Raw genomic sequence first — 17,591 nt, forward strand, 5'->3', positions numbered from 1 at the left:
CCTACTTTTCGATTCTTGGTATTTTTAAACACTTCTCGGAGAACCAGGTCTCCTACCTCCAGGAGCCTGACTTTCACATTCTTGTTATAACTCCTGGCCACTGACTGTTTGTAAGCAGCCAGACGAATTTTTGCGCTTGCTCGCAGCTCGTCAATTGTGTCCAGGCTTCTGATCATCTCTGCATTGTTCAGCTCCCCCGTCATATTTTCATACCTGTGAGTGGGAACTAGAACTTCTGACGCAATGACTGCTTCCGCGCCAAACACCAGGCTGAAGGGTGTTTGACCTGTTGCTATCTTTGGTGTCGTTCTGTCAGACCATAATACTAGTGGCAATTCATCTGCCCACTTTCCTCCTAACTCCTGTAACCTCCTTCTCAGATTACCCATGATGATTTTGTTGCTTTGGATTCACTTGCCGTTGGACTTTGGAGTCCTAGGTGCCGACTTTTTTAGGGTGATGTTCCACCTGGCACAGTATCCCTCGGTATCGTTGGAGATGAATTGTGAGTCATTTTCACATATGATTTCTGATGGGATACCAAACCTGCAAATGATATTTCGTTTTATAAACGAAATGACCTGCTTATCTTTTACTTCTGTGAATGCTTCTGCCTCTATCCACTTCGAGAAGTAGTCTGTCATTGCCAGCATCTAGGTTCTGTTTCATGTGGCTCGTGGCATAGGTCCTACTATGTCCATGCCCCATTCCATGAATGGCCAGGGAGAAATGATAGGGTGCAAGGGTTCTGCTGGCTGATGGATCATTGGTGTTGAGCGCTGGCAGGCGTCACATTTGAGTGCATATTCTGCTGCATCTGCCTTCACTGTAGGCCAGTAGTATCCTTGTCTGAGGGCTTTATTTGCCAGACTCCAGCCCCCTGCATGGTTTCCACATTCGCCACTTTGGAGAGCATGTAATACAGTCTGCGCTTCTTTCTTGTCCAGGCACCGTAAGTAGGGGCCTGCTAGTGATTTTCTGAATAATATATCATCAATGAGTATAAACCTGGAGGCCCTCACTCTGAAAGCTCTCACTTCTTTCTTGTCGTCCGCGGCTTGTTATGACGTAGCCGATCTAGGTAAGGTGTACGCCAATCCCGCCATCTCGCCGCTCGGATGTTTGGTCAGGTGACTGTGAGCTCTCACCTTCCTCTGTAACTGCCTGGGTTCCTTCTCCATTCTGTGGATCCTCCAATTCTCCTTTGTCTACTTCATCTGCCTTCTGGATAGAAGGCTCTAGCATGTGTGCTATTGGAATGCTGGATAACTCTGTTGGTTTAAATGTTGCCCCCAGAGTTGCCAAAGCGTCCGCTTCCACATTCTGATCTCTGGGAATCTGTCTAAGCTTGCAAGTTGCGAATTTTTGTTTTAATTCCTTTGCTATTTTCAAGTATGCAATCATCTTTTAGTATCTAGCTATGAACTCATCATTTACGTGGTTGACTATTAGCAAAGAGTCACTGGATATGTGCAGGTGCCTGACCCCTAACTCCAGAGCTAGCTTCATTCCCAATATCAAGGCCTCGTATTCTGTTTCATTATTGGTTGCCTTGAATTCACATCTTACTGCTTGCGCTATTAGGTCTCCCGGTGGTGATCGCAGAATTAATCCCACATCTGCCCCTTTTTGGTTAGAGGCTCCGTCAATATGCATCTGCCAGACTTCTGTCTCCTTGCTTCCCTCTAAGGTGAGGATCTCCGTATCTGCCCGGATTCTCGGATGGTCAATCAAGTCTGACACAAAGTCGGCCAGTGCTTGCGATTTGATTGTTATTCTGGGGTCATACTGGATATCGTACCCACTGAGGTGTACAGACCATTTTGACATTCTGCCTGATAGTTCAGGCTTCCTCATGATGGATTTTAGCGGGTAGTTGGTCACGACATGTATGATGTGGGACTCAAAATAGGGGCGCAATTTGCGAGATGCTACTACCAATGCTAGTACTAATTTTTCAAGAGATGTGTACCTGGTCTCTGCCGGCAACAGAGACTTGCTCACGTAGTATACTGGCTTCTGCTCTTTTTCCTGCTCTCGACCAGGACAGCACTCACTGCCACCTCCGTGACGGCCAGGTATAGGAATAATGGTTCCCCTGGCTTCGGCTTCGACAACAGCGGCGGGCTGCTGAGGTAGTGTTTCAGCTCTCTGAAGGCTTACTCGTGCTCCGAGGTCCATTCAAACTTCTGGCTTTTCCTTAATATGCCGTAAAACAGCCTGCATTTATCCGAAGATCTTGAAATGAACCTGTTCAGGGCTGCTACCTTTCCAGCTAGTTTTTGAACATCCTTAGGCTTTTCAGGTGATTCTAGTTGTAAGACAGCTTTGATCTGCTCGATGCTGGCTTCTATCCCTCTTTGAGTTACAATATAGCCTAAGAATTTGCCAGAAGATACTCCGAAGGTGCATTTAGATGGGTTTAGCTTCATTTTGTATTCATGAGGGTGCTGAATGTTTCTGCCAGATGCCGCATGTGATCTTTGGCCTTCTCTGATTTCACCACCATGTCATCAATATACACCTCCATTGTTCTTCCTATCTGCTCTTTGAACATTCGGTTAACCAGCCTTTGATATGTGGAGCCTGCGTTCTTTAGGCCGAATGGCATGACGTTGTAGCAATATATTCCTCTTTCGGACATGAATGCCGTCTTCTCTTGATCTGCAGGATCCATCTTAATCTGATTGTACCCACTCCACGCGTCCGGAATGTCGCATCTCATGTCCAAATTGTTGCGTCCACCATTGCATCAATATGAGGCAGCGGGAATGGATCTTTAGGGCATGCTTTGTTGAGGTCGGTGAAGTCCACACATACTCTCCACTTTCCATTCTTATTTGGTACCACCACTACGTTAGACAGTCATTCTGGATATTTTACTTCTCTTATTTTCTTTCTTTGCCAAGAGTATCTACCTCTTGGTTGATCACTTTATTTCTTTCCGCTGCAAACTTTCTTCTTCTCTGCTGGATGGGTTTACACTTTGGGTCCACACTAAGCTTATGCGTTATGATGGACGGATCTATTCCTATCATGTCATCATGTGACCACGCGAAACAATCCATGTTATTCTGTAAGAACTTGACTAGTTGTTGTCTTAAGCTTCCTGTGCATCCTGCTCCAATGAGCACGGTTCTTTCTAGGTGCAGCTTGTCCAGGTTGATTTGATCCAGCTCTTCTGCTGGGGGTTCGATGTATTCGTCCCGGATAGGTCGTCAGAATTGTTATGCGGGAGGGCTGGCAGTGCACTTAAGTGCCTTCTTATAGCAGCCTCTAGCTTCCTCCTGATCTCCTCTTATTGTTTCTACTTCCCATGGTGTGGGGAACTTTATGCATTGGTGGTATGTTGAGTGGACTGCTTTCATCTGGTGCAACCATGGTCTTCCCAAGATGACGTTGTAGGTGGAGGGGTCGTCTATAACCAGGTACCTGACTTGCTTGTTGACTCCTCCCACATAGGTTGGGATGACTATCTCGCCCAATGAACTGGCTGTTTCTCCACGGAAGCCTACTAGCGGAATAGTCCTTCTGCAAATCCTTCTCGCTGAATCCCATGTTTTCTATAGTTTTCAGCATGATTAGGTTGACCGAGCTTCCTATATCTACCAAGACCTTCCTGACTGTGTAATTGGCCATTGATAAGGTGATAATAAGTGCGTCGTGATGTTCTCGCTCTTCGTATGTATCTCCTTCATCAAAGCTGACCGCTGGTAGGTCACTGTGAGAAATTCTGCAAGAATTGGTTGGCCTATCTCCTTTAGTCTCGGTGGCACGCCTTTTAGCTGCTGAGTATGTCAGCCCGCTTAAGTCTGAGCCGCCTGTTATCACGTTTATGATTTTGGTGCATGTGGGTGGGTCTGCAGGCTTGGCGGAGCCTACCTTATCTTGCTGCTTGCCCCCACGTGGTAATAGGTGGCTCAGCTTTCCTTGTTCGTACAGGCGCTTAATCTCTCTTCTTAATGTGTAGCAATCCTCAGTGTTGTGCCCAATATCACGGTGGAACTCACACTTCTTCTTGCTATCCTTTCTCCATGCTTGCTCTCATACTGGTGGGTTGGGCCACCTGACTCCATCTCCCATCTCCCTGAGTGCCTTCAAGATTCCCCCGATACCGTAGTGAATCCATACTCGCCAGTGGGGAGTTGCTGATTTTCCTCGATTCTGTTGACTCTCCTTCCATATGGTTTGTACCTCTCATCCTTCTTGCTGGTGGTTTGCTTTCTTCCCGATTTCTCCACGGCTGAGGTACTAGAAATACTTGGTGTGCTTAGTAAGTCGGCTCGGCTAGGATATCTTCCTCCAACTGATTGCGGCAAATTGCTTTCTCCTACATCGCCTCGAAACTATGGCGGGATGCATAGTTAGCCGCTTGTATAGGTCGGAGTCGTGGTGGAGGCCTCTTCTCAAGGCTTCTACTGCTGTTGAGACATCGCACTACCTCGTCTTTCGCTACCTTCTCATTGTTGAACCTAGTATTGTATTCTCCAATGCTCTCTCCCCCCCGGACGATTCCCGTACGATCTCCCGCGTGCTTCGTGGTTTTATCTTTGCTTGCGAATTGTTGAGTAAATGCGTTCACCAATTCAGCAAATGTAGATATCGACCTATTGGGCAGGCTCACAAACCATCGAAGTGTCGGTCCTGTTAGGGTGGACCCAAACCCTTTGCACATGCAAGCCTCCTTGACTTGCCCTACGGTTATTCTTCATCATCATTTTCTGCTTGTACTTGCTTATATGATCAAAGGGATCTGCTGTGCCGTCGAAGAGAGGCATATTTGGATTTGTAAATCCCTTTAGCATGGCTGTGATGGATATGGTGTCCACGAATGGTGAGTCGGCATAGCTGTCTAATGCTGCTTTCTCGAGTGGGGGTGGCAATCCTGGGACCCCGCCGCATTTTTCTTTTAACTCAATCTTGTTGATTCGTTATCTTTGCCGTCGAATGGGGTCCGCCCGTTTTGCTTCTGGTTCAATATATTGCCTCCTGATCCGAGCTCTTGAAGGATCTGATGTGTTCCCGCTGCTAGAGGAGTCATTGTAACGACTGTCCTCTGCTGCCAGTCCATTTGTTGGTTTGACTCGGATCCTGCTCCAGGTGTCTGGTCGATCATGGCGGGGCTGCTGACGGGGATGCCACCTTCTTGTGCTTCCATACAGCTAGCCGCGAGCCAGTTATCCGGCGTGAGGTATCCCAGCCCTTGTGGGGTTATTCTTCCATCTGATGGTATTGTGAACATATCCAATCTGGTTACCAGTTCAGTCGGTATCTGTCGAAGTGGATTCCTGCTACCTGATGCCCCTTGCGTCAGATCTACTAGTGGAGACCTTCCCGCGTCTACCCTGCTCGCTGGGGTGGCTGACTGCTGTTTCAGGATGTCTATCTGTGTCCAGAGCTCCCTGTCCTTTTTTCTTGCTTCAGCTTCAGCTTTCCTCTGGTCTTCTCTCATGTTTTCCACGGCTTTCTGAAGATTTTCTACGCCGGTGAGTAAGATTTGTGTGGGACTAGGTGGCGGTGTGAGGCCTGAACTTGCTGCTCCCTTATCTGGTCTGGCTTGGGTCGTGACAGCAGGAGTCCTAGGAGGTAGAGAAGTTTTTGTTGTAGGTATGATTCTTGAGGTGTGTCCGGGAGCCTGTGTAACCACTGTTGATGTTGGATTTTGAGTAGAGGGCGGTGGTGGCGATGGTTGTCTGCTCCCTGACACGGCGTGCGATGCTTGTTTTTCCATTGTGTATCTAGAGTATCAACGATTGACGACCACAATGCCCCACAGTGGGCGCCAAACTGTTTAGGTATTTTTTACCGAGTTGATTGATTAAGGTCAATGCGGTCTTACTCGTTGGTTGATTGTATGATCGTTCGTATGTTGATAAATAAATAGAGCACGTAATGTAAATTGACACGTGAGATTTGGTGACGCGGAAAACCCAATGTGGGAACAACCGCGGGAGGGACCCTGCCAAATATTGCACTATACTTGAATAGGAGGATGATTACAATTGAGGCGCAAAGCTAATCCTGCTGGCACTAGGCGTCTGGCCTGCAAGATCTTGGACGGATGTATATTTGAGTACAATAATATGCTAATGCCGTGGTGTTGATGTGTTCTTGAATGTGAATGTGTGAATGTCCTTCTTGATTTACTTCCTTGGCTATTTATAGGGCAAGAACCCTAGATATGTCCTACTTTGATTATGGAAAGGGAATATAATTTCCATAAGAACTCTTTCCAAACTCGGCCGCCTTTCCCAATTCTCCCTGATCTCCCTAACTTCTCGTTCCTTAACCCGGACGCCTTCTACGATGGGCCCCCTTGATCTTCTTTCAGCCCGTTTCTCCTTTTTCCTATTACGGGCTTTCTTCCTCCTTATTACTCCTCCCATGACCTTTTATTTTATTAAGTGGGTCTTCCTTATTATGCTATTTTTAGCCCAAACAGTGACCACCTTGAAAAAAATGTTCATATTTATGGCATAAAAAATGGTCATTATTTACCCAAAAGTCATCAAATAGTGGTCACATTTTCTTTGGTCGCAAATGAAACTGTTGTATAATGGAATTTGCGGATAAGATTAAGAGGAAAAGATACAAATTTAGAGAGATAGAATCCTAAACTAATTGAAGTGTACGACTCTGTTTGCTAAAACTAGCTTTGCTAAAACTAGCTGAAACTTGACAAGGTAGTTGAAAGTTATGACCTGAAAAAGTTCCTGATTTTTATTAAAACTGTTTGGTAAACAAGCTCAGAAGGTAGCTGATATTTGGTCAAATGAAGTATAAATAAAACGGCCGTGAATTTTCTTATTTCCAAAATAATTAAAGGACAAAAAGGTTAAGTAAAATAAAAACAGGTACCTGAAATTTAAAAAGCTACCTTAGGTAGCTTTTCATTTCAGATAGCTTATTTGGGCAAATAAGCTACTTGTCAAACACTACTAAATGAATAAGCTACCTAAAAGTTTTGACAAAAAAACGACTCCCTCCGATCCAGACAGATGTAAACATAAGCAAAACGTGGTTATTTAAGAAAAAAGTGAAAAAGTGAGGGGTAAAGTAGGAAATATTGATTGAGACCACATGAGTTTAGGTTGATTAAATAAGTAGTTGGTGAGTGGGTGAGTGGATGGTAAAGTTGTAAATATGTAGTGGTAATTTGGTTATTTTTCATGCCATATATGGTATGTTACCATTGGTGTGGTTCATTCATTTTAGGTACCATCTATCTAAATCGGAGGGAGTACTTTTGTCAAAACAGTACCTTAAAAGGTATGTCTAACAGAGCCTACAACTCAACTTCATTTGATAGAATTTTGATTAATCTAGTTTTATCAAAAACATAGACAAGATAAGTATGATGTTCGTGAGTCCATTTTCGGAGAGTCCATTTCCCATCAACAGTCCGGATCGCACTTTGACAACATTTAACGATTTTAAATTGACGCATAAAAATAAAGGGAAAATGGGAGGGAGGAAATTATTATTAAAAAGGATTGAGAGAGGAAATGGCGAATCCTATTCATCCCCAAAAAATGGAAGTCAGTATGAAAGTCCAAACTTGGAGAGAGCATTGCGGTGCACTTATACAAATGAGATGCTTGAAAGGTGGCCTAGAAACGGAGGAGGAAGGTTGGAGCAGATTCATGGTGTTTGGTTTGCATGGCTTGCACCATGAATCTATGGGCTGCTTCGGGTTTTTTTGTTAGGTTTTGTAGATACGAGGCAGCCAGAGGGTTGCATTTTTTGTTGGGTTTTGTAGATACTGTTCCGGTGGTGAGTTGTTTGTAGGGTTGATAAATGATAGCTCGAAGAAAATGGAGGGATCCGATATCTCTTGTCTTTGAGGGAAATGGAGAATCCAATTTCATTCCCCTCCAAATCACTCCACTTTCATTTTTGCTACCAAACAAATGAATTACTCACCTTCATTTCCTTACAAAGTCCAAATCTCCCAATCCAAACGTCCTAAGCATCATGTACTCTAAACCGAAATTTGAAGTCTCTACGACCTTGGAGTAAGGACAAATTTAATAACACGACCATACTATCCACTATCCAACATGAGTAGCAAAGCAGAAAGTAACCCAATCCAAAATAAACAAGATGACTTTGATCACAACTCTAAAGAAGGTATCCAACATAGGTGACAAGCACATAGACTACGAACTCCACCTTGAAATTTGTGCTACGGATGTTAGAGGAAGAAGGTACCGGTACTCGACTCATAGAATTAGGTGGCTTGTCCTTGGAGCATACAAAACCACAGCGACTCGGATGAACAATCCTGTACACACCAGAGCTAGCCAACAAATAAACATCTTTTCTGTTATCTTCACCAAATGAAAATGCATACCCAATGGCAGCATCATGGCTGCCTGGTGTGGCGTTGCATTCAAGTGGAGAATCCTTTGCACAACTCCAAGGCATTCTTTTACTTGTAAACTTGCCACTTTTTTCAGGTTTTTCAGTGCCTACCCATATGGTATTTGCATACAGATCAGTGTAAACATACCTGAAAATTCATTTATATGAATATGACAGTCATTTCACCTGTAATTTTTCCAAGTTATAAGTCAGTCTCACTCACCTTCCATATAGGCAAGGATCGGTCTTGGATCGATATGTATATCCACCTATTATTGAGGCGCCGCCAATTTTGCTTGCCACATCAGAACCATTGTATCCCATCACAGGCAAAATGGCCTTGATTGCATTCGTTTTTGGCAAATCTGTTTGGTTGTGAAGGAATGGACCCTCGTATATAGGCCAACCATAGTTTCCTCCTTTGGTGATTATATCTACCTCTTCAAATAGAGCCTACACAAGGTGTTTAAGATGCTGATCTCTTGTCAGGGAGTAATAGCAATTACAAGTTAGAACTTTGCTCAAGAATGTACAAGTAACTTACTTTTTAGACACGCGGACTATCATAAAATGAGAATACAAGTATTGGGACACGCCCCACAAACAAAAAATTTAGAATATTAAGAGTTCTTTAGAATGGGATAGTCGGATAGAGTGATGTTTGGGGAATGAAGAGTCGGAGTAACATAGGTTAAATGTCACTCAAGTAGGTGGAGTATCTGATTACAGAACTTATCAATAATGCATCAAACTTGTTGGAAGCTGTAGTGAAGAGATGACTTTAGCTTCTAAAAGGAGGAAAAGAGTCACACCTGACCTGCATCGCCACAGTAAAAAAAGGAAGGTTGGTCTGAATCAAAGCTACAACGCCATGGGTTGTGAAAACCCAAAGCCCATATTTCTGGCAAAAGCTTTTTGTCCTTAATGTAAGGGTTATCTTTTGGAATGGAGTAGTTTCCCCACATATGTGCGCTGTATTTTCCGTCTTTCGCACCTATAATCAGCTTGTTTTGGAAAAAGCAGTTAGTTTCTTACTGACCAAATGCCAGACTTGTATAACAAAGCTAGCCAATACTGGAAGAGATGAAATATGAACAATGTTCATCAGAGATGACTATGTTTCTGAATCTGATTAGAAGTATGCACGTCAGTGTATGTCCAAGCGTCAGCGTCCACTATTTTATGAAACTAATCATGTTTTGGCTTTGAATGAAGTGTCTAAGAAGGTAACCAATGTCCGCGTGTCCAATATCTATTGTTTTACGGGTATGAAGAGATAGGTTTGGTCAGGGTAACATATGAAATGACAAATGACCAAGAGATATGGAGACTATAAGAGCAGGATTCTTGTTTGAGGGAGAAAAAGAAACAACACTGAAGTAGTGGTATTGACTGTCCACATTAATCATAGATTTATAGATACGCAATGCTAAATAATGGAACTAATTATCATCGTCACAAGCACAGGTTAAAGAAAGCTTACGGTACTTAACTAGGCAACTTATTGACATCAATCCTCAACATCTTTCCTTGGACAGATTGTTTGTTTTGTGAAAATCTGGAAGGAGCATCATTCTTTGACCCATCTCTGACAAGATAATAAAGGTATCCATCTTCAGGACCAAAAAGAATTTGACCTGCATGACCATGTGATGGAATACCCATAGTAAATATTCTTCTCACTTCTGATGGATTTGCACTTCTTTCCTGGAAATAAGACCACGGGAGAAGAAAAAGAATGCGTAACTATGATTACTGATTAGCTAACTGGAAGATTATTGAAACTCTCTTAGTCAGCATCAGTTTTTTCTGCTGTCATGTAAAGAATCTCTTCTTGTCGGAGATAGAATCAGTTTTTCACACATAATTCTATTTTTATGTGTAAAGGGAGTCCCAAGGGCAAAATTTTGATGTTTAGGAGTTTCGAACCCAGGTCACAAGTCCATCATTCATGACCGCAACTAACCTAAGTACATCTTTTGCACATGTTGAAACTACTGCTCTTATCTTCTTATAACATACCTGTTTAAGCTTAGAATGAGTACGATTAGCACTAAATTCAGCAATGACATTGTGATACTGGCATGGCAGGATGCCGTCATCAATACCAAGATTTGCAGGATCACAGTTCACATCTGTATTGCAAGCACACCGCCCAGAACATCCTAAATGCTGCAGCTTGTCGCAGTTAAACGACGCAAAAAATCTCCCATTTTGGTTAAAGTTTGGATGAAATGCCATACTTAATAAGCCGAATTTGCTTTGGAAAAGAACTTGGTCAGTTATGTCTAAAAATGGGTGGGATTTATCAATATTAAGGGTACCATTCGATCCATAGTTAGGCAGATTAGCCAGCCATATTTTGCCCTCTTGCGAGGTCAAGAATATGCTGTCAGAGCCATCAGGATGAGCAGACATACTTATATACGAGCCATTTCCAATTTTTTCAATACAAATCCCCGGAATTGGCTTTTGGCTCTCATGGATACGATCTGATGCTTCTCCATCAAAGCATAGTGTTTCGTCATCAGATGATTCTCCAAAAGCTTCACAGAATTCTGTCTTTGATTGCCATTCATCGGTTAGCTTAGAGGGAGATGAATCAGTGATTTCCTGAGCTGGTTGAGCAAATGGGGAATTGTAAATAGACACATTTCCACAAGTGTCCCAAACCTTTGTGCAGAAATCAATTGAAATATTAATCTTGGATTGATATGTCTGCCGTAATGATGCAGAGGTGCACAAACGGCACGTAGTTCTTGCGCTGGGACCCATTAGTAAAAGGTCAGCAGTATACTGATCACATTTCTGTAACATACAGGCAATAAGTCTAGTTTAGAGATCAATTGGTGATAAAAGGGCTAAAAACAACGTCTATAACTCATTGCCCTGAGAAATCTCTTAAGGCGTTCGGGGACAAATCGCGGCCTTGCATTTGTATTATTGGTGTTTCCAAGTGACCTTTAATGAAGATTGTGTTGACCGGCTGATGCTTTATTTTACTTCTGAATAGAAGATTAAACAGTTTTAAAAGAAAAAAAAAAAAAAAGAGTAAAAGCTATTTTAATATTTAAGGGTTTTATTAACATCTGATAAAGAGATTGATCGAAGAGTACTTGGATATTCCTAAACTCAAAAATGCACAGAAATGTGAGTTGACAAATGCACATACCGACTATGATAAATAAACAAGGGGACGTAACCTACGACTCCGTAAATATTTCATTTGTCCTGAGGTGCTCAAATGTTAACTTAATTCATATTTTAGGCTAATGGTAATCTGTGGCTGGACTAGGCATATAACAATTGAATCGGACTTTCTGTGTGTCTATGCATCGCATCTACAGACATTTACATGAGAATGGTTCCAGTTTGAAGAGGAAAAAAAAAAATACACCAATCATCAGTGTATTTATATGAGCCTCATAAACAGTAATTAGCTATGAAGTGGTGTTAGACTTGGCCTTGGCTTTGAAATCTAAAACAGATGATGAATACTACAGGGAACATTGAATTCATGCAAGTAAAGAGTAAGTGTGGTTTTAGAGACATACCGCACACAGGATTATCCGCAATAGAGAAGCACAGTGGAGATCAGAGACATTCAAAGCATGGAATTGTTTCTGCAACTGTGTATCCTCAACAGTGTATTGACAGAATCCAAGATGAGCATTAATCTTAGAGGGTACTCCTGTTTAATATACATCATAAGTACCCAGTGCCCAGCAAAATCATTATTTAAACTGAAAGAAGCACAAAAAAAAAAAAAAAAAAAAAAAAAAAAAAAAAAAAAACTACTCACTTAAGCTTGCGCCAAGAGCCAATAGTGAAGAATAATACGGGAACAAGGAAACGGTATAAACTAAGAAAATGAGTCCGAATGCATCCATATTCTTGGTCTTCAGAGTCTGGAGCCGGATTTAAACCATAGTTTTGAAATCCGATTTACAGCAAGCAATACCAGTTGTTGCTAAAATTTAGAGATTGGCAACTCCCATGTTTCCATTAACATTGATGTTTGCATATTTAGGATTTTCAAACTTATGCAAGCATATTGCAGCATTACCAAGGAAGTTCTGACAAAGACCAAGAATATTGGCAACTCCCATGTTTCCATATTATTTAAAGATTGGCAATAAATTGAGACCCAAACATCAACATCATGTTATGCAAATAAATTCAGGATACTAGAATGCCACCAATTTGTGTGTACCTATGGAACAAGTAGCTGCATGTGTAAGAGTGTCTTAACAGAATTAGAGAAACAAAGGGAGAGGAGCCATAGAGAACCAAATACATTACATCCCATGTTACTCCGTACAGTCTACCTCTACCTCCCATCGTCTATTGTGATTTTTTTATGTTGAAGTCGTCTTATTTATATTGTGTAATATATTGTAGTGCTACCATTTATAAAAACAAATGAGATTTTTTTTGAGATCCAACCATTCAAAACACGCAGTTTACATACTCTTCATTCCATTAGGTTGTTTACACTTTCCAAAATATGCAAGGGGGATTTTGAAAAGTGTAAACAACCGAGTGGGGAATGGAGAGATTATCATTTATAGACATATTGAAGACAATGTCAATCTTTTCACATCTTCAAACTTGTTTGAAATCACTGATCCACCAGCTTAATAGCAGCTTGCAATCATGCTTAAACAAATGTACCATGAGCGTTGAGTATGTCTGTCTATTCATATATTACACAAAACCCAACAGACACCACAACGAACATCTTAACATGGCTTATATACTGTGGGCAGATGCAGTTTAAATTTGACACATGACCAACCTACAAACTGTGTACTTCGACTTTGAGAACGCGGCCAACATTTTAGTTGGAAAACTCACATATGGAAGGATGGAAACAGATGACTGAGTTATAGAAGCACCTTGCAAAGGTTTCAGAGATTAAACTTAAACGGCTTAATCAATTAAAAATTGGTGTAAATAACTTTGTCAGAACACCCAGCAAAAATACACCCCCTATTTCCTGGACTCGAAATGAATGATCTTCTAAAGTATTAGCTTCACTAAGAGAGAACAAAATCAAACTTACAGAGGTCAAAAAGGAGATGATCTCAGAATAGATATCAAACGCAAATAATAAATTGTGGACTGAATTATTAAAATATCATTAGGGGGATCAGTCCTTCACAAAAATAGTTGCAACTGCCCCGTATAAAAACACCCTTCTTCTTATGGTGTTGGGAGGAAATGACACCAATCGATAGTACACTGCTTACGGTTTCAGAGAAAATGTAATCTTCTAAGCACAACAGACTTATAGAAAGCTCTTGTTCGGAAGAACAACACCAGGACGACAAGAAAACCCAGGAAGCTAACTGATGCTAAGATAAAGAAGGATACCAAGAAGCAGTGAGCACCAAAGCAAGAATTGCCTTCTCCTGCTTCTTTGTCATATATATGCCCGATCACCCACACAGAGAGGATGTAGGTTCCAACAGGACTTGCTACAGCAATGGTATTAAAAATTGTACCCATATGTATCACGCCGAATATCTCTGAAGTAACCGTAGGCATCAAACTCCACTGTGACCCATAACAAATTCCTACCAAGATGGTTCCTATGTACAAATTCCCAGGAAACCCAGAAGCTATAATGACATGTCCTGCACTCATAGCTGCTAGAGTGATTGCCATCAAAAGCGGTCTTGGCCACCCTTTCTGGCGTAGTAAGACATCAGATACATACCCCGCTCCAAAACGGCCAAGAAAATTCCATATGGACCATAGAGAAACCAACGAATTGATCTTGGCAGTACCATAGCCAAGAGATTGTCCAATCTGGCTTAAATTGTTTACTGTGGCAAGCCCTGATCCCATTCCACAGGCCATAGAGACAAACAACAACCAGAAGTTCAAGCTTTGTAAGGCCTCGACGATATTCATGCTTTCCCCTATGGACACAGCATCAAGAGAACTGCCAGGTAGTCTCTTATAATCGTCATTTTGCTCACCCACAAATTTCTCGATCTCGTTTGAAACAGTTTGGTTGGGGGATTTTTCATTGTTGATTGCATTTACAGCAATCTTGAGAGGCGAAGCAAGCAGTAAAAATAGGCCTACAAGTGTAATGAGATGTACCCACTGTGGGAACTCGAATATGTTCTCCAATATGATGAGAGCCATCAAATATGCAGCCACAACAAGAGTAATTATGGAAAAACCATTAAGGTGCTTCTTGTCATGCTCTCTACTTCCTGGGCTGATTTTCACCAAACACATCAACGAGAGAGTAACAGTACTAGGCAACAAAGCAATCATTAAGATGAATGTGGCTGGTCTCTCCTTGAAGAAAGTTTGATGAATTTGTATCAAGATTGCTCCAGTTAGTCCTAGACAACCCTGCCATAAAATTCCCAACATCAATATGTAGAACTCAAAAATCACTCATGAAGTCTCTAGTCTACATTGATTGAGGGAAATATACTAGTAAAGAAACAGCTTTCATATCAAGACACAACCCAGAAAGCAATCATAACAACATGCGATGCAATAAAGCTTTCAATAGTACAATCTAAAGTGCCAGCAATCATGGAAAAGAAATTGCTAGAATGCTGCATCTACTTCTTATTTTCTAGATTGGCCATCAAACAGAAATACCATTTCATATCTACTCTCTTTATGTAACTATGCAAGTAAACAAAGCGGCTCTTTTAGTTTCAACATTTGAGATCATGGCCCTGTTTGGTAAACAGCGGATTAATTTCAGCATAAGCAGATTGCAAAAGCAGTTTATAAATGGCAGATTTTATGAGAAGATTTGACTAGCATATTATAATTAGCAGAATTAATTTGAATGTTTGGTAATTGGCAGATTACGATTAGTAGATTGTTACTTTTCTTTGTAAAATGGAGAAAAATTTCCTCTTTTACAATATGCTAATCAATATGCTGGGGTAAGCATCATATTGTAAAACAGCATATTGACCCCAAATATGCTGTTTTAATATGTTGTTTACCAAACACTAAAATTAGCATATTGATTGGTCAAACATGCTAAAACCCTTAAATATGCTAAAAATTGGCCAATATGCTGTTTACCAAACAACACCCATATAATTCGTGTCACCAAGCTATTTATGTTTTCTTTAATTCCGAATTATGAGTTGACACATTTTACCATCTTGGAGCAGATAAAATGTCCAATGCCCCTATTTTTTATGTACATATTTGTTTAACCCAATTCTCGCATTCTAACAAAAAAAAGAAAAATACAACCATCTATAGGCCTAATTTCTAACATGTAAATAAGAGGTCAAGACATAACAATGAAGCTATGTTTCAATCTGAATTTTTAAAAGAATACAACAACAACAACATCAGAGCCTTCATCCCAAAATGATTTGGGGTCGGCTGATATGAATCATCCTTTAGAACCGTCCATGGGTGAACACACCTCAAAATGCGAAAAAAAATAGAAAAGGGAAAAATGAAAAACAAAAAGGGAGAGCCAAACATAATACAAAGTCAAGATAAATTTATATGTTTTAAAATCGAAGTCCGGTTTTTTTTTTATAAAAACTTCAAATTTAAATCGAAAATAAAGATTAAAACGATTTTGAAAACCGAAATAGAATTTAAGGATCCGGAATACCTTAAAAGTAAACCAAGTAAAATATATAAGAAAGTGGTTGGTAAAAAAGGTGTAAAATATCCGGAATTCAATCTGAATTTTAGAAGTCAATGATAAAGTAAAAAGACATTACCTTCAAGATCCCGACAATTGTCCCGCTATAATCAGGAAAGTTTAGCACGCCTGTGACGACATTTGCAGTGCTGAAGAATGTCTGAGAGTGAGCAGCAATGAACATTAAGAAGCACATGACAGGTACAGGCAATGGGGGAATATATCCAACAACAGAAAGCCACATGAAGAAGTATCCCAGGAAGCACTGGGCCGCCCCAACAGCAAGGACAAACCAAGGCCCCCCATACCATCGATGCGCAGCAGAGGAGACAGCTGCATAGAGGAGGCCGGAAAGAACACCGGCATTACCACCAATGTCTTTGAAGACTGAGACGGTATCAAGGGTTGACTGATCATAGGATTGGGAGGCTTTAAGGACAGGGGAGTATATACCGAAGGCATAAGTTACACCCATAAGTGCTTGTATCCATATGCTTGCTACTGTTGCTATCCATCTACTCCTAGAGCTAGTTACGACATCGTTGGAGCTGTCCATAGGTTTTGTTTGTATTTACAGATATTAACTTATTACTCCTCTTATGGAGGGAATGAAAATGGACAAGAGAGTGGATCATTTCTAGGAGAAATAAGTGGTTTCTGTTTAAATATTAAAAATAATGATGATTGTTCGCACGTTTTGAATCCATCCCTTGAATATAAAACTGGGAGAAATTCAATAAAAAAATATATTGATGACCCTGGCATGATGAGATATGGAGTATAATAATCCAAAAAAAACTCAACATCAACACAGCAAGTATATGATAGATAACAGCAAACATGAAGTAATTATAGTAATATTCAATAGGAATGAGACAACTTAGTTGAGTAATGCTAAAGCAATAATTTGAAATATGGCGAGGAGAAAAGATTTACACAATTTTCTGAAGTGGCTGGTTTCAAATATTATCGCCAAAACCGAAACAAAAACTCAAATGGGAATCTGCTTGCGATAATATTTTGTACAGCCAGTATTTGTCAGAAAATATAATGATCGGTCAAATACGATATAGTTAAATTATATAGTCAAATATCCTGCAAAATATCACTAATGTGTTTGGATGGGGTGATTTGGAGGGAAAAGAAAGGGAGGGAGAGTAGGGAATTTAAAATCTCTTGTTTGGATAGCAAATAAGGGTGGAGGGAAATGGAAGGGGAGAGATTTGGAGGGATCTATTTTCCCTCCTCCAAGGCAAATCAAAATCTCTCCACAATAGGCAATATTTGGAAGGAAATTGTATCCAAACACCCACTCCTCATTTACCCTCCCCTTCCCTTACCTCCCTTTCTCTTCCCTCCTTCCCCCTCCCCTCCCTTTCCCTCCACTTTTGCTATCCAAACACACCCTAAAGGATAACGTCTACTTCCCTGACCGGATAACTAAAAAATATAACCTACTCATTCCAGGCTATCCAGATGACTAAAAAAAAGAAGACGAAAAAAAGTCAATGAAAGCATACACAGTAAGATATCGGCAAGTCGGCAACCAACTTAGGCCTTCAGAGCA

The 17,591-nt window shown here is 40.9% G+C and overlaps 2 protein-coding genes across 2 annotated transcripts; both read right to left on the reverse strand.

The window, feature by feature from the left end:
- Window positions 1-7,872: 7,872 nt before the first annotated feature.
- On the reverse strand, window positions 7,873-13,092 carry LOC141609621 (HIPL1 protein-like). Its single transcript, XM_074428571.1, has 7 exons — window positions 12,167-13,092; window positions 11,919-12,055; window positions 10,387-11,172; window positions 9,858-10,071; window positions 9,177-9,358; window positions 8,588-8,817; window positions 7,873-8,512 (listed from the first exon to the last, which is right to left on the reverse strand). The coding sequence occupies exons 1-7, from the start codon at window positions 12,252-12,254 to the stop codon at window positions 8,122-8,124; spliced, it is 2,028 nt and encodes a 675-aa protein (XP_074284672.1). The 5' UTR covers window positions 12,255-13,092; the 3' UTR covers window positions 7,873-8,121.
- Window positions 13,093-13,281: 189 nt separating this feature from the next.
- LOC141609654 (protein NUCLEAR FUSION DEFECTIVE 4-like) lies at window positions 13,282-17,583 on the reverse strand. Its single transcript, XM_074428573.1, has 3 exons — window positions 17,430-17,583; window positions 16,104-17,132; window positions 13,282-14,739 (listed from the first exon to the last, which is right to left on the reverse strand). The coding sequence occupies exons 2-3, from the start codon at window positions 16,578-16,580 to the stop codon at window positions 13,621-13,623; spliced, it is 1,596 nt and encodes a 531-aa protein (XP_074284674.1). The 5' UTR covers window positions 16,581-17,132; window positions 17,430-17,583; the 3' UTR covers window positions 13,282-13,620.
- Window positions 17,584-17,591: the final 8 nt, after the last annotated feature.

This window comes from Silene latifolia, chromosome 1 (assembly GCF_048544455.1).
Source record: "Silene latifolia isolate original U9 population chromosome 1, ASM4854445v1, whole genome shotgun sequence".
Taxonomy (NCBI): domain Eukaryota; kingdom Viridiplantae; phylum Streptophyta; class Magnoliopsida; order Caryophyllales; family Caryophyllaceae; genus Silene; species Silene latifolia.

What these genes read in the sequence shown, in the direction of transcription:
- LOC141609621 (XM_074428571.1), bottom strand. Translation starts at nt 12,254, where the DNA reads ATGGATGCATTCGGACTCATTTTCTTAGTTTATACCGTTTCCTTGTTC. An exon ending in TGCGGATAATCCTGTGTGCG is followed by an intron (nt 11,173 to 11,918) that starts GTATGTCTCTAA and finishes TGTATGTTACAG; the next exon opens with AAATGTGATCAGTATACTGC. An exon ending in TGATGTCAATAAGTTGCCTA is followed by an intron (nt 9,359 to 9,857) that starts GTTAAGTACCGT and finishes AGCTGATTATAG; the next exon opens with GTGCGAAAGACGGAAAATAC.
- LOC141609654 (XM_074428573.1), bottom strand. Translation starts at nt 16,580, where the DNA reads ATGGACAGCTCCAACGATGTCGTAACTAGCTCTAGGAGTAGATGGATA. An exon ending in CAATTGTCGGGATCTTGAAG is followed by an intron (nt 14,740 to 16,103) that starts GTAATGTCTTTT and finishes ATTTTATGGCAG; the next exon opens with GGTTGTCTAGGACTAACTGG.